This window comes from Bison bison, unplaced genomic scaffold, assembly GCF_000754665.1.
Source record: "Bison bison bison isolate TAMUID 2011002044 unplaced genomic scaffold, Bison_UMD1.0 scf7180017864223, whole genome shotgun sequence".
In the NCBI taxonomy this organism is placed as follows: domain Eukaryota; kingdom Metazoa; phylum Chordata; class Mammalia; order Artiodactyla; family Bovidae; genus Bison; species Bison bison.
This window is the reverse complement of record NW_011494795.1, coordinates 1,202,999-1,229,980: the sequence shown is the minus strand read 5'-3', so window position 1 is coordinate 1,229,980 and position 26,982 is coordinate 1,202,999. Positions and strand designations below refer to the sequence as shown.

The window sequence follows — 26,982 nt, the reverse complement described above, 5'->3', positions numbered from 1 at the left end:
AGGGGGGGGGGGCCCGGGGGCCCCGGCGAGCCCCGCCGGTGAGCTGCAGGCGCTCCTACCTTGGCGCCAGCTCGCTCGCGGCCTCCTCCTCGTTCTCCTCCAGCAGCTTCGTGTAGGACGACGGGAACCAGCCCCTCCTGCAGGTGAGAGCGGGGGGAAGACGACCTTGCTGGGGTGGCCGACATGCAGGCCACAGACATGCCTGCAACGGCCTGGGGGCCGCTCGGGGCCGGGGGTGGTGGGGTCGGCTGGGCCACTTGCGTCCCATCCCATCAGAGGCGTCTTACACGTCATTTCTATTTGGATCCCCTTTGTGTCTTTTGTTTCCATTTCGGTTTAAACTTAGTACCTGAATAATCTACACAGAAACTCAGTTTAACCTTCTAGGAAGGCTTGTGCACACACAGTTGGAATGAGGACACTGGCATTCACACGAACTCACGTGCCAGATCTCATATACAGCGTTATCCTGAAAAATCTGAAGTCACATACCAACGAGTGCCTTTACTTTCAGAGGTGACTCCTGTACGCGCATCAAATCTATAGGACTCCCTGGTGGTCCAGTGGCTAAGACTCCATGCTTCAGTGCAGGGGGCAGGGGTTCAGTTCCGGGTTGGGGAACTAAGATCCCATGTGCCATGCAGTATGGCCAAAATTTTTTAAAAACTTATCTCTATATGCACACACATGCAGAACACAGCTTGGGAACAACGCAGACAGACAATGGCAGCTAACTAGGCTAGAACTGTCACTGAAGTGTGGCCTCGCTGGGGCGGAGGCGCTCAACTGCCCTCAAGGACGGCCTCGACGGGAGCCCTTGGGGTGGGGACGGCCCGGCCCGGGACCCACATTTTGGTGCTGTCGTGCTCCCCGTACATCCAGCCGTCCTTCTCCTCGGAGATGAGCAGCGTGATGACGTCTCCCTGTGCGAAGCTGAGCAAGGTCTGGTTAGCACCGGCCGTGTGCGGAAAGATGGTTTTCACTTTCTGCTTTTTCACCATGTTCAGTCCGGAGGCCATGGAAACCGATCGCGGCAAATTGGGGTCAACGGAAGAACCTGTGGGAAGCAAGCAGGGCAGCTATGAGTTTTTCAAGAATGACTGGGCGAGTTCAAAGGTGCCCACCCCAGAAACCCGGCCACCCCATGTCACCAGCGCACTCATTCCACTGAGATGCCAATTGGTTCTATCCCCACACTTCCACCTGTGGCTGGACAGACAGCAACAGACAGGGAGAGCGCCTAAGCCTGGCCCGAGGCCTCTTGGAGGAGGAGCCTGTGGCCAAAGGCTCTTCAGACCAAGAGGATAAAGCCGTGTGGCCTAGCCTCACCCGCACGGAGTCTCTCGGGATGGCCCATAGAGGCCAGTGCTCCACACCACCCAGCCTGCACCTCTCCCCGCCCCGCTCGCCCACCACAGCTCGTGGAAGCGCTGTCAGGCACCAGCTCAGACCAAACTGCCCAGAGCTTGTGCCACGAGAGAGGAGGACGCTGGGGACAGCGTGGCCGCTCAGCCGCGAGTGGGGCAGCACGTGCTGACCCCGCCCCCCGCGCTGACCCCGCCCCCCGCGGACCGACCCCTCCCTCAGCACCCAGGCCGACCCGGGAACCAGACAAGCCCCACGCTGGCGGCCAGGCTCCACAGCCATCGCTGCGCGGTCAGGTCTCAGCTCAAATGCGGGCTGGCCTTTACCAGCCCACCCTAACGCCTGCAAAAAAATGGAATGGAAACATTTTTTTCCAGCTATCTTTTTTTCCACTCAAATTTTGCTAGCCTACTATTTACTATAAAACAATGCAGAATCTCTTTCTTCATCGTCCTCGGAAATTTTTGACACTACAATGTAAACTCTGCTCTCTGCTTGACATGCCGCCTACTCTAATTATCAAGGTTGCGCCGGATCCAGTGATTTTCATTTAGCTTTTCCAACAAGAACCAAAGAGTCCTGTGAGTGGCCAGGCGGCACGCAGTGCTGTATGCTTTCACCCTATGTTATATGTACAGAACTCGCGGTCTTCAGAGGTGAGTGACTACAGTGTCATCTTTGCAGCTGACATTCTGAAAGTCTCATCTCTTCCCCAACAGCTGCACGCGGTGGACAGCCTGTGGACTCTCGCTAGCAGTGCCCTGTGTGACTGCCATGACCTTCACCCCCAAGGGGCCTGTGAGACCCCCACACGCCCAGTGCCACCACAGTCTTGAGGTCCTCGATGCCAAACTGCAGGCAAGAGTGGAGCCTAGCTGAAGCCATCAGAAATGCCTGCAGACAAGACGTGTTCCTGATTTACTCAGAGTGTGTCAGCTGGGTTAAGAAATGTTAACAGTTGAAACTGAAGCCTCCAGAAAGCATGAAATGCTTTGTTCAGTCAGTTTAGTTCAGTCGCTTAGTCGTGTCCGACTCTTTGCGACCCCATGAATCGAAGCACGCCAGGCCTCGCTGTCCATCACCAACTCCCGGAGTTCACTGAGACTCGAATCCATCGAGTCAGTGATGCCATCTCATCCTCTGTCGTCCCCTTCTCCTCTTGCCCCCAATCCCTCCCAGCATCAGAGTCTTTTCCAATGAGTCAACTCTTTGCATGAGGTGGCCAAAGTACTGGAGTTTCAGCTTCAGCATCAGTCCTTCCAATGAATACCCAGGACTGATCTCCTTTAGAATGGACTGGTTGGATCTCCTTGCAGTTCAAGGGACTCCCAAGAGTCTTCTCCAACACCATAGTTCAAAAGCATCAATTCTTCAGCGCTCAGCTTTCTTCACAGTCCAACTCTCACATCTATACATGACCACTGGAAAAACCATAGCCTTGACTAGACGGACCTTTGTTGGCAAAGTATGTTTGCTTTTCAATATGCTATCTAGGTTGCTCATAACTTTCCTTCCAAGGAGTAAGTGTCTTTTAATTTCATGGCTGCAATCACCAACTGCAGTGATTTTGGAGCCCCCAAAAATAAAGTCTGACACTGTTTCCCCATCTAATTCCCATGAAGTGATGGGACCGGATGCCATGATCTTCGTTTTCTGAATGTTGAGCTTTAAGCCAACTTTTGTACTCTCCTCTTTCACTTTCATCAAGAGGCTTTTTAGTTCCTCTTCACTTTCTGCCATAAGGGTGGTGTCATCTGCATATCTGAGGTTATTGATATTTCTCCTGGCAGTCTGGATTCCAGCTTGTGTTTCTTCCAGCCCAGCGTTTCTCATGATGTACTCTGCAGAGAAGTTAAACAAGCAGGGTGACAATATACAGTCTTGACGTACTCCTTTTCCTGTTTGGAACCAGTCTGTTGTTCCATGTCCAGTTCTAACTGTTGCTTCCTGACCTGCATATAGGTTTCTCAAGAGGCAGGTCAGGTGGTCTGGTATCCCCATCTCTTTCAGAATTTTCCACAGTTTATTGTGATCCACACAGTCAAAGGCTTTGGCATAGTCAATAAAGCAGGAAGAGATGTTTTTCTGGAACTCTCTTGCTTTTTTGACGATCCAGCGGATGTTCAAGCTGGTTTTAAAACCAGCTTGAACATCTAGAGGTTCACGGTTCACGTACTGCTGAAGCCTGGCTTGGAGAATTTTGACATGCTCTGTTAGTGATGATGAAAAACACTGAGTATAATTCAATCGCAGCCTACCGGTGAGTCCAGGAACCACAACTGTGATATGTGAATTTCTATCATCTGTTTTGTCCTTTCATTGAAAAGAGATTTTATCTCAGCTGCCAGTGGATATGGAACACAGCGTGAGGCTCTCTTCTAAGCATGTATTGAAAATGTAACACCTTTCAATACTATGTTTATGGAAACATCTGTCAGCATACAGAAGTCATACCTGTTGACACAACGTCCTACAGTTTTATTTTTTATTTTATTTTATTTTTGTTTGACTCCACTCTTATGAAGTTCTTAGAATAGGCAAATTCACAGAGAAAGAAAGTAAAATACAGGTTACGAAGAAATAGGGATGTTACTTAACTGGTAGAGTTTCAGCTTGAGTTTTATTTTTTTTAATTTTTTTTAGTTTTAGAATCAACCTGGACCCTGTCTGGAGGTGTGAGTTCCCCGGAGCCAGTGTGGACCGGTGCTACCACACACGTGGATTTACTTCTAGCTCACGACGTGCATGTGGGCTAAGTTGCTTCAGTCATGGCCGACTCTTTGTGACTCATGGGATGTAGATCTCAAGGCACACTTACCTAAATATTTAAGAAATTTAAAGGTATTTTAAAGGAAATTCAACTAAACAGCTCACCTGTTAAATTATTTTTTCTTTCTGAGTTCTGTGCGACTGTGGCTGGGTTCTTAAACAGATCGATCAAAGGGCTGGTCAAGGCTCTGGCTGAAGGAGCCGCGGGGATCTTTGGTGGGTATTTAGAAAGGCTGTCACAATCTTGCCCAACCTGTAAAAAATCCCTTATTAGTTTAATCCGAGTATAACCCAGCAATGGCATTAGAGATCGGTCCCCAGGGCTGTTTTGTATTACATGCTTTAGATTCCATTTTCTTCCCCAAATTCTCTTGTTTGCAGGGTAATGCCCCATTTTTAATTATTTTAAGAATACCCCCTTTTTTTGTCTATTTATTTATTTATTTTGGCTGCCCGTGCATCTTAGTTCCCTGACCAGGGACTGGACCCTCGTCCCCTGCAGTGAAAGTGCAGAGTCTTACCCACTGGCCCTCCAGGGAAGTCCCCCACCTTTTAAAGCAGTTACTCCCCATTCCCCCAGCCCCTGAACAGCACTCATCTACTTTCTGTCTCTGTGGGTTTCGAGGCTCCCTTTTAAATGCTACTTGGCTCGAGGCTTCTCCATTTAAAAGTATTTTTCCACAGAATTTTGAGTGCATTAGTCCATTACTTTCTGACACCTAGTTTTCTAAAAAGAAGTCTGGTTTCAGTGGGATTCTCTTTTCTTTGTAATAAGTAATCCATTTTCCCCTCCCTGAAAGTTTTCAGAATCCTCTGTTGCTAACATTCTGCTGCCTGTTGAGGTTCTGGCCTTTGCGATCCAGCCAGGATCACCCTGCCTGCTCCATAACAGGCCAGACTGTCAAGGTCATTTCTTACGCACAGCGGTTGGCGCTGGGCGGGGGGAGAAGTGGCAGGCAAGAGCGTGGGTCTGGGGACAGGCCCAGCCTCGGGGAGGGAGAGGGGCCACGTCTGGTGCTTGCACTGCTGGAAGGGTGAAGTCGCAGTGAGGAAAGGTAGGCCCTGGAAATGATACGGGTGGCCCGTGATTTCCACTGACAAAGGCGGCCTTGCTCTGTTGTGCAAATCTGGCTGAAATCTTGAGGTGATGACTAGCTCTTACCATGCTGCTTCTCTCGATCATGGGTGAAGGCAGGGGTGTTCCGGACATTGGGGTGGAGATGGGGGTCTTAATTTCTTCGATCATGTTCATGATTTTCTCTGGCACTTTGGTGACATCACTACAGGTTTCTTGCCACCGAGGCAGTTTGGAATTGATCAGTTCTGCAGACTATAAATTCAAAAGAAACAAAACCAAAGACAAACAAACGTGTATTGTTAGAAAGACTGACACAAATGGTAACTACTACTACTCAGATTCCTGGCTTACCACCGGAAGTGTGGGAGCGAGGAGTTAAATTCAGCAGTAGCTGAAGCATCTGTGAGGATCTGCTGTGTCTTATTTGCTGAGGAGCACGTAGGCTCCTGTTGTAAAGGGATTTCCTGTCTCCCTCAGTGTGGGTAGAGTTCAGGCTGATACAAGGATTGTTGATGGTTCAGAAGTTCAGAACTAACACCGAAGGTGGAGCAATCTGTGTTAACCCCCATGTTTCTCAGGGGCCCGAGAACTGCCGACCCCTGTGTCTTCCTCCCATCCCTTCCATGAGAAGCGCCTCTGATGGAGCAAGAGGACCAGGAGTGGACTTAACTCCAGAGAAAGAGGCCTGGTGCCCTGGAGGGCGACTCAGATCTGTCCTGAGAAGGTGCTCTACGGGACGGCGGGACCAGAGGCGGAGCGTGGTAGTTCTCTGGAGTCAGCGCAGTGCTGAGTGGAAGTCCTGACCACAGCCCGGCCGGGCCCTCGGGCAGGCAGCAGCTGGGTGCAGAGGCTTAGGAAGACAGCGCTGAGACTGCCCAGCCCTAGAGGTGGAGGTGTCTGTCCTGCCTCCCACAGCCTGGCTCTTCCTCTGACTAGACTCCCGGATTCCCGGGAGCCCTTATAAGACCCCCCTTTCTAGGCGGCAATTTAGTTGAAAGAGGGAAGTAGAGCATCTTTTGTGGAACTATTTTCGTAACAACTGTACTGTTTTCATGTAGACTCTGTGTTCATCAGGCATGGTCTGGGGGTGCCGATACGAATCCTGAACCCTGCCCCTTGCCCCACTCCTGTCCCCTGCCTGTGGCCTGGACACGCCAGGGACCAACGGCCTTGGCTACTGTGTCCAAGGAGCCACTGAAAGCGCTGGGGCCAGGGAAGGCTCCAAAGAGACTCCTGGTAGAGAAAGAAGGGAATTTGGCTCGCGTCACGAGGTAAAACGTAACTGGGACCCAAGGTTCAGTGTGCGGAAGACTCTGTCAACTACCAGAGCTCTCTGGAAATAGATCAAGTTGCCCTGTTGCTGGGGGAGGCAGGGTGTCGTCACAGAGAGCTTCAAGGCTGCTTCCGGCCCCCACCGGTGGATACCCTCACCGTGGAAACAGTGCCGCAGCTACTACAGAAGTGCTGGGGACAGATGTCGTCACCGAATGCAGCAGGTTTGTTTTTCTTTTCTGTGACAGTTGGAGACCTTGGCTATTTAGATTTGGTAGCTGAATGTTCCTTCAAGTTTATGGAGTACGTAACTATGATATATGCATGCATACAAGGCCAGGTTCCCCCCAAAAGGAAGCAGCCCGATATCCAAGCTTTTAGAACGCTTCTCACATGATGGAGTGCTCTCTAAATTACTTCATCGTGAATAACAGTGAATATTTGACCTCAGTCACTGCTAGTTTTGGATGCTTACAGAAGCCAAATAGATTCCATAGTTTTATTAAAAAAAGAAAAAAAGGCGGGAAGGAAATCCAGGACACAGTTTGTGATGACTCCTGGAAGGACGGCCTCACAACTGCACGTGCTGAAGGAGGGTGACAGCGCTGGTTACGGGGCTGATGGCGTCAGGAGCACACACACCCTGAGGAGAGTGACAGAGGACCCCATCCAGCGGTCCTGAAGCTGTGACGGGGTCTGTGGTCTAGGGCAGGATATCCAGCAACACCGTCTACACGGACCCCCAGGCGAGCCTCTCAGACCACCCCGGTGGGGTCCGGGCTGGCAGGACTCACCCCGTGGTTCTGGTGAAGACACTGATGCTGAAGATGCATCAGGGAGAGTCTGAGAGAGGCTGGCTCATGGGTGAGAAAAGGGGAAAAGTGCCATTTCTCAGCCGTTGATTAAATATGAGTGGGTGTTACTAAATTCAACATGATAAGCAAACATTTGACCATTTCATCTACATTTCTAAAAGGTTACTCATTCAAGTTGGTCAAAAATGATTTCCTTAGAATTCTTTCCTTGGCAAAATGAGCCCCTTGCTTTATACTGGGCACCTATGGAAGGTTAAGCACATCGAGGGCGTTTAATGTGAGGAAGACATTTGCTGCTGCGCCCACCTGCATGTGGTAATGGTGTATCTGACTCGAAAAGCTGCAGTGCTTGTCGACCAGAAAGCAGAAGCGCCTTTTCTCTTCAAGCAGGGCTTCTTTGCAACCATCTGCAATAAATTTCTGGATTTCATTCTGTCGAGAAGTAATGGTTTCTACATACTAGGAAAATAAATAATAATTATACAAGTATGACATGAGGAACCAAACAGCTACCCAGCCTGACACTTATCTCCTGCCATCTTTACAGAGGATTTATTTTGATAATGGAGTGAATGCTGAAGGCAGATAAACATTAGACAGACCAACAGAGCCCTAACCTGATCTGAGCAGGTGTCAACATTCTCATTAAGGTCCCTGACCCATGCCTGGAGAGAGGTTCCCAAAGGCCCTACATTCCACTTGGCAATTTGCATAAAATATTACTTTTACTCCAGGGACAGGATCATGTTTCACTGGAAAATAATGCCTTTTGGAACCAGAAAGTTCAAGATCAAATCACATTTACAAGTGCCAACCATGTGAGTTAACCGAAGCCTCACTTTTCCCATCTGTAAAATGGGGACACAATGCTTATCACTCTCCCAAAGTCAGGAGAAAACACCAGTGCTCTTGACTAATTATTCTTAACTCTGGGGAACTCTGCGGCCTTCAGCTCCCACCAAGTCAAAATGCTTATTTTTGACTTTCAGCAGCAGCACATCTGATGGATAAAGTATAGGCTGACTGAGATAAGCATGCCTCCCATTAACTGTATAAACCATCCACCCCAAAATAAAGTAACACAGTGCTGAAAGGTTTACCTCAATCTCTTTGCATTCATATTTGAATGGATTTCGTCCTCCTTGACTTTTCCTTCTTATCTTCTTCAATTCAGCTTGCGATTTCTCCAGAGAATCTAATCTGTGCCTGTGTTCTGCTTGGTATCTTTTGAGAGTCGCCTGTAAGGTAAACGTTGCACCTGTTTTCCGGTCTGGCTGTGTTTTAACGGGGTACTGCAGCCTTCATACTCACTGCCCCGCCAGCTCAACCATGGGGAAGCTCTCCTTAGGCTCAGCCATCAGGCGAGCGCAGCCTCCCTGAAAACTCGGTTCCCCTCCCCGGGCGCCCTCCACCCACGGCAGGTGCAGCAAAACCTGGTCCTCACATTCATATATTTCACATCAAGCTCTGTCTTCTTCTCCAGCTCATAGATAATCTCCTTATGGAATTTTTTGAACTGTGAACACAAGTGAAAAGTTGAGACCAGGTTTGAGACTTGAAGCAAAATAAAATAAGTATATTTGGTAAATAGAAAAACTGTTCACATACATTTTCATCAAGACTCTCGTTGAGTTTCTTGTGGATACTCGAAATCTCTATAAGAACATGGCCTGTGAACAAAATCAGGGATGTTAGGATGAAAAGCCACCGTGTGGTGTGTTGTAAAGATACGAGAGGGAGTAAACTGGTGGGTGAGGTCTAGTCTACAGCTGCTCCCAGGGCAGGTGGGCACCAGGCCCCGGGGCACTGGGAACACTGGCTGTGGCCCAACAGCAGGGGTGGACACCCGATGACAACACCACCACAACACAACACTCCACAACGCCCGCCAGCTCTGCCTTCAAACTCCCCTTGTCCTCTCGCTATTTACCCATTTCCTAAGCTGAAGCCTACTTATCCGGTTTAATTGTTAAATTCTCTTATAAAAGATTATTGGTCATTATAGTAACTAATTATAGGAACAAATGACTCATTTTTGATCTAATCCCCTGGGTAATCTGATTATCTGTCAGGCATAAAAGATAAAGGTTATTTTCTTTTTCTTATATTAGTTCTTTTATCACTCTGGAAAATCTAAAAAAAAAAAAAAAAAATCTGGGAAACTGCAGCAGGGACCTTGTTCTGTCTCCTGGGGCTATATATTCCAGGACAAAGGAGTTATTGCTCCAAAAAGCAACTAGATGCTCCAGGTGCATCTCTTGCAGCGTGTGGCAGAGCGCTGCCTCCCGGCTTCTAGAAGGAAGGGAACAAGAGCCTCCCTCTGCCAACGGAGGTCTCTACAGGAACCAAATGGGCCTGACATCCAAGAACTGGGAGCAACAGCGTCAGGACCACCACCAAGTCATACCACACCACACAACGTGCCGGGGGGACCATCCTACAGTTCAGTGGGCAGGTGAAAAGGAACTCTTTGGGCAAAACTGAACGGCTGTTGAGGAGGGAGAATGAAGAGGATGACTACGGCAGACGTGGGGAAAGAGGGAAAGACTGCAGACTGGACTCGGGCTTCGGCGAGCACCTCTGTGCAAAGGACTCTATCGTGCCCAGCTCTGGGGACACCTCAGAACATCTGACTCTAGGAGAGCCAGCCTAGGCTCCTCCCTCATCTTCAGACTCAGAAATTCAACCCATCCTGAACACGCCCACCTGCCATCCCATCGGGCACCTCGTGTTCAGCATGCCTACCGGTACACTCACCATATTCTCTAACCCCAGCTCCGGGCTGCAAGCCAGCCAGTCCTAGGGGTTGACGCCCCGCCCGTGTGTCACACTCACGGACAAAGACTCACTCCCTGGTGCCATCGCTTGGGCCAGCTTGGGGGTGGAACCGCGCCCTGATTCATCCTGTTTCCTTGGGTGACAAACGTGCCAGCCCTCCCCTGCCCAGCAGAGGCGGCCGATGGGGATGACATGGGACGTCCGTGTTCGCTAGACAACCTGCTCCAGCAGAGGTGGGGGAGTCTCCCCAGACGCCCCGCCCCACACGTGTCAACCTGCCAGCTGGACCTCGGAGGAGCTGCCCTCCTCTTTCTAGCTCTCATTTCTCCTGACTACCAGCCCATTCTCTTCTGGATCTTCTTCCTCCCAGGTGCCAGGGGGCTCTCCAATTCTACATGTAAAATGTCACTCCCTCCCATGGTGTCCCAGATAAACCAACTCCTCAGCCTGGAGCCCACCATGAACGGTGTTGCTGAAAATGACCATGGTAGGTGGTGAGGACAGAGAATCTCCTGGAAGGATATAACTGGGTTAATAGGTTAGAGGTACGGAAGCCCCTAGGCACCATGTGATTCCAAGAACTGCTGCTGGATAAGCATGAGTGTGAGGGCCCCCGCCAGGGTATCAAGGCACCCACTGTGCATCTTCAGTGATCCTGACTCCATTTATCCTGTGATTCCGTTCTCCTAAAGCTCACCATGAAACAAATACACAAACCAAGCTCTTCACAAAGGAAGCCTTTATCTGACCAAGAATATAATTACATTAATGTCGTTTCATGTATTGAAATAATCTGAGGTGAAATATTAATAAACTTCACATCTATTTTAAACCCATAAATAACTCCCGGTTGGAGATGAATAATAAACAACAACAAAAACCAATTATTTGAAAATCAAGCACTCTATTCTGAGCAAATCAGATCTACTTAAAATAATTTTGCTTAAATCAGTCAGAATGATTCAGGCTAGGAGGAAAGTGTTCACAATTTTTTTTTTCATGTTGTCAAGAACTTTATTTCTACAATCTTATATAACATCGACCTCCGAGATATGTGCTGCCATAAGTCTGGGCTTGTGAGAACACCAGCACTGTTGAAGCGGGTGCTCGGCCTGACCTGAGAGCCCGGCTGCCTGCACCCCTCCTCATTCTCCCCTCCTGCCCACGCCCCCTCCCCACTGCAGAGCCTGATGGAAGGGCCCAGTGAAACAGACCATTCACTCTGCGGGCAGGAACGGAACACCTAACCTTACCCCTGCTAAGTCCCTCACTGTTGGTGGAATTTAAATGCCGACCTCAGAGCAGCAACTTCTGAGTCCTCAGGCATAAAAAGGATTAAAAAGCATCTTTCCTGTGATTATGCAAGCTGCCCAAAGAGTATCTTGGAACAGAAAATGAAAACAGCCTTTATGTTCAATGTACAGAAGTTTACTCTTAATAAAGCAAGTGTTACTTTATGTCTGAGATGTGGAATCACACATGTTTTACCCTTAGCTCCATAACCTACTTTTTCATAAATTACATTTAGGAAGAAAAAACTTGTTTTGAAAAAAGAAAGAGCAGTTGAGAAAGCATAGCCCAGAATCCAGTGGAGCAAAACTAAGTAAACACCCAAACAGGAGTCTACGTGCCGGTCCCAGGAACTACAGCACTGTATGTACAGGATCAGTCATTTCCTTTTTGTCCCTTTTAGGTTTTGAGTCAATATTTTGGGAAGAAACTCATAGTAAGTACAGTAATGTGACCCAGTCTGAATACATTATATTCTTAAATGGCAGTATTAAAGGAATTGAAATATATACCTATTTTTCAAAATCATGATGTTGATACAACTAAAAAGTCAATGTCTACCATCAATTTTTTCTCTAAAATTCATACAAATAATAGCTATTGGTGGTAAACTCTAATTCTAGGAACCATGAACAGATCTGTCTAACATTTTGGACAATACTGTATGAAGATACACATGTTTAGCCAATAGACAGTATGGACTTTAAAAAACAAAATTTTGAAAAGTATTACCTGTATGAACACAAGGTTTTCATCTGAAACATGGGTTGGTTAGTCATGGCACTATTAATATATTTTCAACTAGGAAATTATTCATCAGTTCATGGTGCAAGTTTAGAGGAGCCAGAGGGAAACTACTAGCAGACTTCGGGGACACAGAACATGTAGGCGTAAGTGTTATTTCTCATTTATATTTGATCATGGATACTCACAACGTCTGTTATTTCTGGAGAGTGCGAGCAATGACTGAGTCACACGCTATTTCCTCCATGTGACTTCAAGTGGAATCGGACAATAAAATGACAAGGTGGAAGCCAACCCACTATGGGCCTAAAGTTACACCATATGAGTTAAAGGAAAAGTGATTAAAATAAAGAGTTACTGTAAAAAGGCCATACTTTTCCTGAGAGTTTTCCAAATACCTAATGTGATGCAGAAAAAATATAATGAAAGTAAAAGTAAATTATACACAGGTGGGAGATGTTAAAAAAAAAACCAAAACCAGATGCACTCAGGGTTATCAACACTGAGTTAGCACAGAGCCCGTCGTTAGTAACCAGCAACAGGCGACCCAACCTGCCAGCGTCTCAGAACATCTGTCAGCGCTGTCCACCCAAGCCCCTGGGTGCAGGTGGATGGAGGGGCTCCTCTCTCGTCACTGTGGAAGTTGTGCAAATAAACAGCGTGCAGACAGGCACGATGCCAAAGGAGCGAGCGGGTGGTAACCAGAACATGCTCTTCACAGGCTTGGGTGGGTGTGATTCTGTCCTGAGCACTGAAGAGAAACCCTGGCTGGTAAGGTGTGCGTGCCCAGGCAGAGGAGCAAGTGAGCCCCATAATGCATGACATACGCCAACAGACCCCCCCCACTCAACAAGCCATTTTCTGGGTGAGCACTCATCTTCCCGAAATAAAATCCACGTATGAGGCTGTCAACCTGTAACTAGTCACCGTGTTTTACTATTTTTTGCTCCTTATACAAATATGGCGTGCATGCTTGGCTGTATCTGACTCTTGGCGACCCGTGGACTGTAGTCCGCCAGGTTCCTCTGTCCATGGAATTTTCCAGGCAAGAATACTGGAGTGGGTTGCCATTTCTTCCTTCAGGGGATCTTCCTGACCCAGGGATCGAACCGGTGTCTCTTATGTCTCCTGCATCAGCAGCAGATTCTTTAGCATTGGCGCCACCTGGTAAGCCTTATATGTTATATATATATATATGTTTGTGTGTGTGTGTGTGTGTCTTTTAAATGCTTTGGAAGAACTCTTAAGACTTACAGAATGAGAGAAATAGACACCAAACTCTTCTAAGCTCATCTCCTCTCTCATTGACCCCCCCCTTTATTCCCAGGGTCCCCAAAGGAAAATTTTCAATCTCCCACCATCAAACAGACTACACTCCACTTTCTTCCGCCTCACAGCCTTTCACAATACTGTAGTTAAAGGGACTCCATTAGGATCCATCCATTATGAAAACAGGCATACCTGACTCCTGTTGGTTAGAACCAACTGTAAGGGCACTTCTGGCTTCTGCTCCAATGCATAAAAAGCTTTGAAGTTGTCACTCCCTTACTCACAACAAAAAACAAGCTAAACACACTGAAAAACAACTCTCAGATTCATCAGAGAATTAGAATGATGTGGAAAATCAGAGTTTACAGGGAGTAGAAACTGATGCTGGAGCCACGGTTGCCAGGAACGCAAGGGGTAAATGAGGAATCACTGGAGGCTCCGTGTGGAGAGTTAAAAACAACGCAGGCTCAGTTCTCAGGAGTTTCGTCTCTAGGAGGCACCCCCACCCCCCAACCAAGTTTGTATTGTAAGGAATGGAGAAAATTCCTCTGGGGCTTCTGGTGGTGGGGAGGGGAAAGTGTTTTGAAATTTGCTCAGTTATCCTGTTCTTGCTCTGTTCTGAGTAAGGAAGGCTAGCCCTCCAGGGAAACACTTTTCTAAGCCTTATCTGATCTGGGGAAGGACAATTAGCTACCTGCAACCCCTCTCGCTTTCCTGTCTCGAGTAAGGAGAGGGAAAAAAAGCCTGAGAAACTCTTCGGAAGGTCATGACGCCCATACTGTGGCCCACCAAAAACCAGTAATACACCACAAAACAACCAAAATGGAGATTTAAACATGGGATTATAAAGGATGCTCCTCCTTTCCAATACTTTACCACGTCACCCATCAACAGGACTCCAGGATAATAACAGTGGGTTATAACTAACACTCCGTTTAGGAGGATTTTCAAAAGCAACCCAAAGACAACAAGGGGGACAAAAATAATGGAGAAAGGGCAGTCCTTTTAGCAAAGGGTGCTAAACAACTAGATACCCACTTGCAGAGAAACAAATCTAGAGCCTGACCGTACATTTTTCATAAAAAGCAACTCAAAATGGAGCACACACCTAAATGTAAAATGCCAAACAATAAAACTTTAAGAAGATAAAGCCAGAGAAAATTCACATGACTTTGGTTTAGCACTGAGTTTTTAGCTATCACGCCAAAAGCATGATTCGTGAAAGAAAAAACTGGCAAGCTGGACTTCATTAAAATCACAAACTTCTGGTCTGCAAAAATTACTGTTAGAATGAAAAGACAAGTTCACAGACTGGGAGGAAATATCTGCAACACACTTATCTGATAAAGGACTTATATCCCAAATAATAAAGACCACTTAAAGCTCAAACATAACAAAAACAGCTCAGTTAAAATGTAAGTTATACAGATGGCAAATAAGCATATGACAAGATGCTCTCCATGTCATATGGGAACTTACAAATTAAAACGAGATACCAGCACACACCTGTCAGAATGGCTGTAACCCAGAATGCTGACAGCACCAGATGCCGCTGTGGAGCAAGAAGAGCGCTCATTCAGGACGGGCGGGAACGCAGAGCTTCCTGCGGCTTCAAGGCAGGCAGTTTCTTACCCAGGTAAACAGTCTTCCTCAATTTATTCGAACTATTCTTATATTCAAAACTAGTCTTATCCTAGTAATTGTACTCCTAGGTGTCTACTCAAATGCCTAGAATTATTACGTCTGTGGAAAAACCTGTATATGAATACCTAAAGCAGCGTTATTCATACTGCCAAAACCTGGAAACAACCCAACTCAGTGGATAAACCAACTGTGGCACGTGTGTACAACTGAATGTTCTTCAGGGACTAAAAAGAAACCAAAGAAACCAGCTGTTAAACCACAAAAAGATGGAGGAATTTTAAATATATGTTGCTTAGTGAAAGAAGCCAGTCTGAAAAGGCTGCCTAATATGCAATTCCAACTAAATGACATTCTGGAAAAGGCACAACTATAGAAACATTGATGGGAAAAAAAAAAAAGAATCAGTGACTGCCAAAGGTTGGTAGGGGTGCACTTTATGTATTTGTCAAGCTCATAGAGCCCCAGTGTAAACTATGGTCTTTAGTTAATCATGTGCCAGGCTTGGTCCATCATTTGTGACGAATGCACCACACCGGTGCAGGACTTAAAAACAGAGCAAACAGTGAGCAGGGGAGAGAGCAGGGTGACAACTCTGTGAGGTCTCGCAGTTCTGTGTAAACCTAAAAGCACTCTAAAAAATAAAGCCTATTAATTAAAAATAAATTTGCGGCAGTCGCGTGGGCCCTGCAGTGATTAGGAACCAGCCCCTCGCTGGGAGGAACACACGCGCGGCGTCGGAAGCTTCTGGCAGTTACACATGGAAGACAAGTGGATCTCCCGATTCCGTTACCTGTGTGCCGGCCCCCCACCCAGGTGCCCGCCAGGAACATACAGGCCTTAAGAGTCTGGTCGTTAATGAATACACTGAATCAATGCATGGAAGGCTGACTGCAGTAAAGCATGGAAGTTCAGTGATGGCAAGAGAAGAAACCAGTGAAAGCTGGACCCCTCAGAAGGTGGCATCTGTAGTGTTTGATTCTACTGCTATACGCATCCTGGTTACAGAAGTGCCTACAGGAAAAATGACTTTGGTGGAACCCACATGCCTGGGTCCTAACCTCTGGGCGTTCATCTGCAGCCTCAGCAGAGCCGGCTGTCACCTGGGGCTGTTTCTACCCACAGGGCCTCCAGGAGCAAATTCCTGGCATCTTTGGTTTCTTATCACCAAGATTTAGTAACACTGAGGTCCAGTCTCAGAGGCTCCTGAGCCACAAACAAGATAATTTTAAAAAAAAGAAAACGAGACATTTTTGTTTATAAAATTTTCAGTTTGCCAAGCAAGAAGCTACAATCCCAGACTCCGTGGGTTCAGTGCCAGACACCTGGCAACCTGAGTTGTGAGGATTAAGTATCCTGATAAGGGAAACGTACCATGAGCAAGACACATACTAGACACTTAGTATTTGACACCTTCCAGCTTCCTGACCTCTGGTAAAGATTGGGAGAGGCAGGGAGGAGCTGGTATAAACTACTTGTTTGGGAAGTGTGGCAGTAAAAGAAAAGTGGATTAAGGAGGTCGCTAGAAAAAGAAACATTAAAACATTTTTTCTTTTTTAAGAGACATTTTTCTGAATAAGGTCTGAAGAAAGAATAAATGGAAACTAATAAACCCCATAGGACTGACATGCTGAATTAATTTTAAGCTTATGTAAGAATGCTTTTAAAGATAAAATATTACTATTATCCTAACATAGAGAAGGCTGAGCGCTGAAGAATTGATGCTTTTAAATTGTGGTGCTGGCTTTTTGTCCCTTTCCGGCCTTCAAGATGTCGAAGCGAGGACGTGGTGGGTCCTCTGGTGCGAAATTCCGGATTTCCTTGGGTCTTCCGGTTGGAGCCGTGATTAACTGTGCTGACAACACAGGAGCCAAAAATCTATATATCATCTCTGTGAAGGGGATCAAGGGACGATTGAATAGACTTCCTGCTGCTGGTGTGGGTGACATGGTGATGGCCACAGTCAAGAAAGGCAAACCAGAGCTCAGAAAGAAGGTACATCCAGCGGTGGTAATTCGACAACGAAAGTCATACCGGAGAAAAGATGGTGTGTTTCTTTACTTTGAAGATAATGCAGGGGTCATAGTAAACAATAAAGGCGAGATGAAAGGTTCCGCCATCACAGGACCAGTTGCAAAGGAATGTGCAGACTTGTGGCCCAGGATTGCATCCAACGCTGGCAGCATTGCATGATTCTTTGGTGTATTTGTAAAAAAAAATAAAAATTATTTGCTCCCAAAAAAAAAAAAATAAATAAATAAATAAATAAATAAATAAATAAATTGTGGTGCTGGATAAGATTCTTCAGAATCCCTTGGACAGCAAGGAGATCAAACCAGTCAAACCTAAAGGAAATCAACTCTGAATATTCATTGGAAGGACTGATGCTGAAGATCCAGTACTTTGGCCACCTGATGCGAAGAGCCGACTCATTGGAAAAGACCCTGATGCTGGGAAAGATTGAAGCAAAAGGAGAAGGGGACAACAGAGGATGAGCTGGTTAGATAGCATCACTGACTCAATGGACATGAATTGGAACAAACTTGGGAGATAGTGGAAGATAGAAGAGCCTGGTGTGCTGCAGCCCACAGGGTCGCAACGTCGGACTCGACTTAGTGACTAAACAACAACAAATTATTCTAATAACAGGACTTAACTCTCAATGGGAATTATCATTAGAAACCCTTCTGGATATTTTAGAATCAAGTCTTTTCAGGTAGGTGCAGAGCAAATGCAATCCTACAATATCAGAGATCTAGTCTTACAATACCTAAGGTAATACCTAGGAAAGATGTCCATTCAGAAGATTTTAACTAAGTATTATTTTTAAGTAGGGTAGAGATTTGGGGTTTAGGTGATAATTCTGTCATTAGATTGGTTCAGGAAGCAAACTGAATGTTCATTTTCTACTTCATTGTTGATTAGCAATTAAAATAATTTAGCCTACCTGCTGTAAATAAGTGCTGTCAAGTTAAAGTACAGGATTTGTAATGAAGATATTAAAAGTTGGATGTTAATGCACTACTCTTATTTTAGCTAAAAGAACAATGTTTATTCAAGTGTATATATTATATATCAGATAATTGATCAGTTTTGCATCCATATACAGATTGCAAGCAGTTGTCTTCTTACATGTGAATGCAAAATACAGCATTAAAAGATTAGTTATATCACGTGAGGTACATTAACATTAATTATTCATTTTCCTTTTTCATCGCTTAGTAGATTAAGGCTAAAAGACAACCATTTTGAAGCCAGTAAAAATGAAAGCAAGCGCATTAGTAATAATGAATGAAGGTGACAACCAGTTATTCTTACAGAGTCACTAATGAACTGTAGGCATTTTCATTTAAATATTAAAAATGCTACACCTGAAAGATGCAAATTATTTAAAATAATTAAAACAGGACCCTGAAACACAACAATGAGGTCAACACAGAGAAAAGTCACTGAGAAACAGTTTCAATTCAGTATTAACAGTAAAAACCACCTTAAAATTTTTGAGTGAATTTTTTCAAAAGACTACAGCTGTCTCAGTTTAAAGCAACTAGCTCTAATTAGGCAAGTTTAAAAACACGAAATAAAACAAAGCTTCTGCTCCCAGTGGAAGGCCATTAATCTAAAACCACACACCCCAGGTGCATGTTGGTTAGTTCTATTATGATGTGAATTTAAGGGAGACTCCACAAAATCCAGAATCCATTTCATTCTCTCTCTTACTCCACAGAGACAACAGGAACACGGAGTAAGAACAAGCAGAGTAACCCGGTGCTCTCACAGTCCAGCATTCTTTACCTTTTTCCAGCTCAGAGGGGAGAGCACATCTCTGATGCTCACAGGGTCAGCACGTGCAGGCTGCCTCACAGAAATGGCCTCGCTTAGTCCTCACCAGCTCAGAGGGAGGAGCTCTGTTATCCACTGAGCGGAGGCGGGAGCTCAGACAGAGGCCTTGGAGGACTTTCCCCAAATGACACAGGTACTAAAGGCGGTGGGGCTGGAATCTGGACTCATGTCTGACCCCGAGCCTGCGCCCTTGACCCCCTTGCATCCTCACTCCAGCATGAGAAAGGACCTGGATTTTCCCACTGGGCCCCGAGGACAGAATGATGCCCGGCATGTGTGAAATACAGGGAAAGGCAAGTCTCCCAGCATCTGCTGGGACGCTTTAATTAGTAGGGCTTTTTTTGATTGGAACAGCTGCCTGGTGGGTGGGGCGGTGTGTGGCTGGCATCACAGAGGCACGGATGCACTGGGGAGGGCTGGCCTGGCGGCTTGAAGCCATTTCAGCTCAATGTGTCGGTTATGCAGGAAGTAAAGCTAAAGGGGCAGGACTGCCTCCCCAGGGCAACAGGTGACAACCGGCCTCCCGCACCTGTCGTGGCCCAAACACACACACACACACAGGCCCAAGTGGCCAAACAGAGCAGTCAGTGACCAGCCTGCTTCTGGCACCTGAACTTTTTGAAACAAAAAATGCTTTAGGAAAGGAGCCATCAAAAGATGATGACCCATCGCAAATGGCAGGGACCCCACGCCTGCAGCCCAGCTCACACTGGAGAAGGGCGCTCTGGAAAGGGGCCCTACTGGCAAGTTCCTGGCGCTGTGAGGCATTCTGGGGGTGGGGAGGGCTGCTCCCTGCCTCCCTGGACCGTCTGTGAGGTGGACGTGTAAACAAACAGCCCCTGACAGAACCCGGTGAGACTCAGACGAGGACACAGAAGTGAAGCATCTGGCACGCTGTGATGCTCACAACTGCTGGCTTCCTACCAGCTGAGGGAAGCCATAGGGCACACTGTCGCGTCTCAGTGATCCTGGGTGAGCAAACGGGCCCGTCTTGTCCACGGGGGTGGAGAACTACACGCTCCCACAGGGAACTCTGGACTCACATTTCCTCTGGGTCTAGCAGGCATCCAAACCTGAGACCTCGGAAAGCCACCCTGACCCCGCCCCTGGCAGCCAATGCCCAGTCCCGCCCAGCATTCCTGCTCGCCTGCACTGGTACCACAGCTTCCCGCCCTGTCTCCCTGTTCCCACCCTTCTACAGTCTCTTCTGTGGGCAGAAGCCAGAGAGAGCCTTTTAAAGCCTAAGTCAAACCTTTTCATTCTGGGGTTCAAAATCTCCAGAAGCTCCCCACCCCCACCTCAGGTTAAAAGACAACATTCTTACCATGACCTACAAGGCCCCACGGGACCTGTCCCACCCCTGTAAGCCCCTCTCCAGCCCTCAGCCCCTCTCTCTCCAGCCTTAACTGCACCTCTACCGACTGGCTTCCAAACTGCAACCCAAACTCACAAGGCCTCAGGAACGCTGCACTTCCAGCCTCCAAGGGACTACTCTCTCTGGACATCTGCCTGCCACTCTCCCTCCAGCCCGTACCTCCTTGACCCCCTACCCAAACTGGCTACATCCCATCCCTCTTTTCCATCACTCATCGGCCCCTCACCTTATTACCACCTGGCAAATCAGACCTGTTTACCACCCACTAGAACGCGAGTTCCCAAGAGCAGGGACCTTTACCTGTTGATTTATGCCTAAGTGACCAGAACAACGCCTATCAATTGAGCGCTCACTGAATTGAACATACTGATATTTAAATGAGGAAAGAAAAACTACTGCAATCCCTTGATTACTGAATACTGGGTTTTATGTACTTTTCAGAAAACCATAGAAGGGCTTTTTTTTGTTCCTGTTGTTAAAGGACAATTTTTCATGAAAGCAAAGAAGAAACAAACCCTGTCCTCATCCCAACACTACCGTGCTCACCCTCCTCCCCAGCACAGGGGCTCTACCTCGGTACCAACAGAGGAAAACTGAACGGAGTGAGACGGAGGCAGCCATCAAAATGATGATCACATGGATTACTTATGAATTCAAAGAAATACATGTGAAAGGCTCAATTAAAACAGCAGTGTCCCCTCAGTATTCACAGCAGCACTAATCACACTAGCCAAGACATGGAAGCAACCTCAGTGTCCATCGACAGATGAATGGATAAAGAAGATGTCATGTATACACATATACACAATGGCATATACTCAGCCACTAAAAATAATGAAACCATGCCATTTGCAGCAACATGATGGACCTGGAGATGGTCATACTAAGTGGAGTAAGTCAAAGACAAACATCATATGGTACTGCTTATATGTGGAATCTAAAAAAAAAAAAGGTGCCGATGAATTTATTTACAAAACAGAAACAGACTACAGCCACAGCAAGCAAACTTATGGTTACAAAGGGGAGAGCAGGGAGAGGGATAAATTCGGAGTCTGGGATTAGCAGATACAAACTACTGCACATAAATGAGTAAGGTCCTGCTGTATAGTGTAGGGAACTATAGTCAGTATCTTGTAGTAAATGGAAAAGAATCTGAAAAGGAATATATAGATATATAATATATAAAGTGAATCACTTTGCCGTACACCACGAATACAACATTGTAAATCAACTATACTTAGATTAAAAAAAAAAGCAGTGCCCAAGATAGTTTATATAACCACAGATTTTAATTATGTTAAAACAGCTATTTTAAAAGCATAAAGATCAAAACTATTTAAGTTCATTTTTCAGTAAAAGTATTAATTTTTAAAAAACTTGAAGTGTATTTTCACAGTCATTATCAAATGGTTTCTAAACTTCCTAGAGGACTCATAAGTTGTTTTTAAATATTAATATAAAATGGAAAGTTGGGCGAGATCTAGTAAAGAATAAGAGATAATATTAAAACATTCAATCATATACATATGAAGAGAAAAAAAGAAACCTTACTTAGTATGTCACAAATTTCTATTGTTATAAAAATGGAAGCTGCTATCAGCCACGGCTCTGAGTTATAAACACCTGAGTCATGTATATATGTGTGTCGTCTTACTACACTCAACAGTTACAGAAACAGACCTATTCCAGGCATCAAGAGTCCAGTTTTTAGTTGTAAAGAGCGTGCCATTTAGTTTGCCTCTTTAGTCATCTCATAATTTTTAATCTTTGAACTTATGCTACTAAAACATCAGTCAGCTCTTCATCATGCAGAAACCTTTTAGACCTAATAATGCCCTTATTTCAATTTGAAATGAGACATAGGAACACAGAACCTGTAGCCTATCACTCAAAATAATAACTCTAACCTGTATATCCAAAATCTCCCATGATCCTCTCCACGAGCCCTGAATCCTGGCAAGCTGAACTTGCCCCGTCCCTCTGCTCCCTCCGGCAGAACCCACCCCTTCCGTCTCTGGGCTGACCACAGGATTACAGCACCCCCTGACTCAGCAGCTCCTCCGCCCGCAGATATGATCGCCCCCTCCCGTGGAATCCTGTAGCTTTATGCCTTTCACTCTTGGCCTTTGCTCCTGTGTTAAAGCTATGTGTGTGTGTATATTTTCATAATCTCCCATACTAAGCTGTAGATATCCTGAAGGTGGGGATCAAGTTTACTAAGCTTGTAAATGACAGTCATGGTTTCAAGAAAGCCTAGAGAAACCTGATTCATAGGGTCAAAAGGGAGGCGCCCAACACCCTTATCTGATACACTCATTCAGTCCATCAACAAGCATTTCCAAGCTCATCCTGGAGCCTGCTTCTCTCATCCTTGCCTCGCTGTGGGAGCAGAGGTGCCACACCTGCGGTAGCTGCTGTTCCCTCCTGCTCTGGACTTTCCCTGGAGCAGACACCACTGGACTACCATCAGGATACCCAGCTTCAGAATCCTCTGAGACATTACTGTAAGCACAGCTGTTCACAACTCCTTAGCAGGTTTTTACAGAAGGACTGGTGCCAAGGCCATTTTCTACACTGAGCAAAATGCTGGCTTCCTGGGACTTCCCTGGTGGTCCAGTGGCTAGGACTCTGAGCTCCCAGTGCAGGGGCCAGGGCTCCATCCCTGGTCAGGGAACTAGATCCCACATGCCACAGCTAAGAGTTCAAATGCTGCAGCTAAGACCCGGGGCAGCCAAGTGTATAGAAAATACCAAGTGCGGGCTTCCTGGGACTTGCTTCCAATGGATTTCAGGAACAGTATGTGTATATCTTCTGGTACACACCCAGGCTTCCAGGGTTTAAAGACTACTTTTGTAATTCGTTTTCTGCGTAGAAATCCAACTTTTGTCAGATCTGCTTTAAGGAGTAGAAAATTCCAAATTCAAAATTACCAACAGGGTTTTTAAAGATGTCATGAAACTGAGAGGCCTTAAAGCTGAGACCTGAAGTCTATAGGAAACCCTTCATTCACCAGGGAATCGGCCAACTGGAATTCAAACCCCAGCTTCACTACTAACTAGCCGTGTGAGACTATTTAACCTAAGTTCTCATTTTCTTGTTTATAAAAAGTGGGAACGATACCTCCCACCTCAGAGGACTGCTGTGAGAATTCAGTGAGACTTCTGAATTTCCATTAATGCCAACACAGTCCACCAGAGGTTTCTCACACTGAGGCACAGCTGGCATGTCATGCCGCACTAGTCTCAGGGGTGCAACGTGACGCTGTGATGTCTGCACACACCGCAAAGCGGCCACCACGAGAAGGCCAGCGGCCCTGCTACACAGTGCTACCGAAAAATGCTGTGTATGTGATAAGGAGTTTTACTCTCTTGGCAACTTTCAAATATACATGATGACATTATTGACTATAGTCATCTTGCTGTATGTACATTACATGCCAATGACTCACTCATTTTACAACTCAAAATTCATTTACCATGTTATTCATTCTGAGTTGGGTGGGGCCAACTAAAACCCTTCACAGAGGGCTGGGAAATGTGCACAACTAGCCTCTCAAATTATTACAATGTCTATTATATTGTTTTTAGTGTGAATTAGTTAGGGCACCCCATATACTGAAGAGTTAACAGAAGTGGCATACTTATGTTTCTTGGCAATAGAATACACATAATCTAAATTTACCAATGGTGACATTAAGTACATTCACAATGTCGTACAACCATCAATTATCCAGTTCAAAAACGTTTCACCACCTGAAAAGGAAACCCTGTACCTATTGAGCAGTCACTCCCCACTGTCCCCTCCCTCAACCCCCAGCAACTACCAATCTGCTTTTTCTCTTAAGGACTTGCTGATTCGAATTTTTGAATGAGTGGAATCTTAAATATGTGGCCTTTCAATCTGGTTTCCGTCACTTAGGATGTTTCCAAGTTCCGTCCATGTTTCAGCACGCGTCAAGACGTCATGCTTTTTTACGTGTGAGTAACATTCCATGAGTTCATTCCATGATTGGGGGCAAGAGGAGCAGGGGACGACAGAGGATGAGATGGGTGGATGGCATCACTGACTCAATGGACGTGAGTCTGAGTGAACTCCGGGAGTTGGTGATGGACAGGGAGGCCTGGCGTGCTTCGATTCATGGGGTCGCAAAGAGTCGGACACGACTGAGCGACTGATCTGATCTGATCTAAACATTCCATAGCGTGGATGCACAGTGTTTCGTTTATCGATTCATCAGCCGCTGGGCGTTTGGGTGGTTTCCACCTTGTGCCTGCTGGGAATAACGTGAAAGTCCTGTGTGGGCGTACATTTGTCTTGAGTAGACCTTTAAGGGGTGGAGTTGCTGGGTCATAAGTTCCTGTTTTGAGGAACTGATAAACTCTTTTCCAATGCAGCTGCTCCATTTCACATCCCCCCCCACACACCAAAGCGCAAGTGTTCCCGTTTCTCTACCAACACATGCTGGCGTCTCTTTAATTACAGCTGTTGTTGGGTGTGGAGTGGTACCTCACTGTGGTTATGACGTGCAGATCCCTAATGGCTAATGATGTTGAGCATCTTTTCATGTGCTCCTTGGCATTCTTCCTTTTTTTTTTCTTAATTGAGGGATAGTTGATTTGCACTGGCCTCCTTACTTTTAATAATTCTGTTAAGTCATTCAGACCAGGAAAGAGTACCTGAGGAAATGCATTTACTTCCAAATGGCTGAAGACCAGAAACATTCAGAACCCCTCCTGGGCTCACAAGGAACGGACTATGACCCCCACAGCGCCCCCAGTGTGCTTGAGAACAGGTGTCCAGCAGGATCAGGGCAGGCCACACCCACACCGCCATTCTGGCCGCTCCCGTCTCGGGTGTGTCCCTCTCCCTTGACCCCTGTGGGCCTCCTCAGCCGGTCAAAGCGGCCACAGCCTGTGCGTGTCTGGCGCTTCTGACCAAAGCCACTCTTCCTTGGCGTAAGGTCCCTTCGCCTCCTCTTTCTGCGTTAGCATTTCGTGTTTTTGTTTCTGCCTCCTAATTTGAGGCCGAGCATAGCGCCACGAGTAGAGTAAGTCACCTGCGAGGGTTTGGGAGAGGGCACAGGTGGCTCATGTGAAAGGGACGAGGCTGTCACGAGGCAGTGCCCCGGGGCCGCCCCACCTGGTGGAGACCGGACAATGGCGGCGCCCCTGACCGGCTGCTCTTCAGCAGCATTTCCTTCTCCAGGGGATCTTCCTGACTCAGAGATTGAACCCGCATCTCCTGCATGGCAGGTGGATTCTTTACTGCTGAGCTACCGGGGAAGCCCTTTCATACCTGTGAAAGTGAAAGTGAAGTCGCTCAGTCATGTCCGACTCTTGAGACCCCATGGACTGCAGCCTACCAGGCTCTGGTCCATGGGATTCTCCAGGGAAGAGTACTGGAGTCAGTGCCATTTCCTTCTCCAGGGGATCTTCCCGACCCAGGGACTGAACCTGGGTCTTCCGCACTGCAGGCTGATACTTTACTGTCTGAGCCACCAGGGGAGTTTCATACCTGTTGTTTTTGCTAATTGTAATACATCACTGCACATACGGTTACTTCAAAGCTGGGAGAAGGAATACCTTTCTTATAACCTCTCTGTAGAGAGGTACAATTTACAATCCAGAACACCTTCTCACAGTTTTAGGAATTTATATAAGTGGAAGTGAGAAATAGATTTAAGGGCCTAGATCTGATAGATAGAGTGCCTGATGAACTATGGATGGAGGTTCGTGACATCGTACAGGAGACAGGGATCAAGACCATTCCCATAGAAAAGAAATGCAAAAAAGCAAAATGGCTGTCTGGGGAGGCCTTACAAATAGCTGTGAAAAGAAGAGAAGCGAAAAGCAAAGGAGAAAAGTAAAGATATAAACATCTGAATGCAGAGTTCCAAAGAACAGCAAGAAGAGATAAGAATGCCTTCTTCAGCGATCAATGCAAAGAAAAAGAGGAAAACAACAGAATGGGAAAGACTAGGGATCTCTTCAAGAAAATCAGAGATATCAAAGGAACATTTCATGCAAAGATGATCTCAATAAAGGACAGAAATGGTATGGACCTAACAGAAGCAGAAGATATTAAGAAGAGGTGGCAAGAATACACAGAAGAACTGTACAAAAAAGATCTTCACGACCCAGATAATCACGATGGTGTGATCACTCACCTAGAGCCAGACATCCTGGAACGTGAAGTCAAGTGGGCCTTAGAAAGCATCACTACAAACAAAGCTAGTGGAGGTGATGGAATTCCAGTTGGGCTATTCCAAATCCTAAAAGATGATGCTGTGAAAGTGCTGCACTCAATATGCCAGCAAATTTGGAAAACTCAGCAGTGGCCACAGGACTGGAAAAGGTCAGTTTTCATTCCAATCCCAAAGAAAGGCAATGCCAAAGAATGCTCAAACTACCGCACAATTGCACTCATCTCACACGCTAGTAAAGTAATGCTCAAAATTCTCCAAGCCAGGCTTCAGCAATATGTGAACCGTGAACTTCCTGATGTTCAAGCTGGTTTTAGAAAAGGCAGAGGAACCAGAGATCAAATTGCCAACATCCGATGGATCATGGAAAAAGCAAGAGAGTTCCAGAAAAACATCTATTTCTGCTTTATTGACTATGCCAAAGCCTTTGACTGTGTGGATCACAATAAACTGTGGAAAATTCTGAGAGAGATGGGAATACCAGACCACCTGATCTGCCTCTTGAGAAATATGTATGCAGGTCAGGAAGCAACAGTTAGAA

The 26,982-nt window shown here is 46.3% G+C and overlaps 2 protein-coding genes across 2 annotated transcripts in view; one reads left to right on the top strand and one right to left on the bottom strand.

Annotated features, from left to right (window-relative positions):
• Positions 1-26,982, bottom strand: part of BAIAP2L1 (BAI1-associated protein 2-like 1) — a 54,023-nt gene that overhangs the window by 11,504 nt on the left and 15,537 nt on the right. The window contains exons 3-10 of the mRNA XM_010845745.1: positions 8,908-8,969; positions 8,744-8,815; positions 8,400-8,537; positions 7,606-7,758; positions 5,297-5,464; positions 4,240-4,387; positions 850-1,057; positions 60-137 (exon numbers count right to left, since the gene is read on the bottom strand). Coding sequence (XP_010844047.1) covers positions 60-137; positions 850-1,057; positions 4,240-4,387; positions 5,297-5,464; positions 7,606-7,758; positions 8,400-8,537; positions 8,744-8,815; positions 8,908-8,969 — 1,027 coding nt within the window. The remainder of the gene's footprint in view (positions 1-59; positions 138-849; positions 1,058-4,239; positions 4,388-5,296; positions 5,465-7,605; positions 7,759-8,399; positions 8,538-8,743; positions 8,816-8,907; positions 8,970-26,982) is intronic.
• LOC104992759 (60S ribosomal protein L23) lies at positions 16,748-17,271 on the top strand. Its single transcript, XM_010845744.1, has one exon. The coding sequence runs from the start codon at positions 16,792-16,794 to the stop codon at positions 17,212-17,214; it is 423 nt and encodes a 140-aa protein (XP_010844046.1). The 5' UTR covers positions 16,748-16,791; the 3' UTR covers positions 17,215-17,271.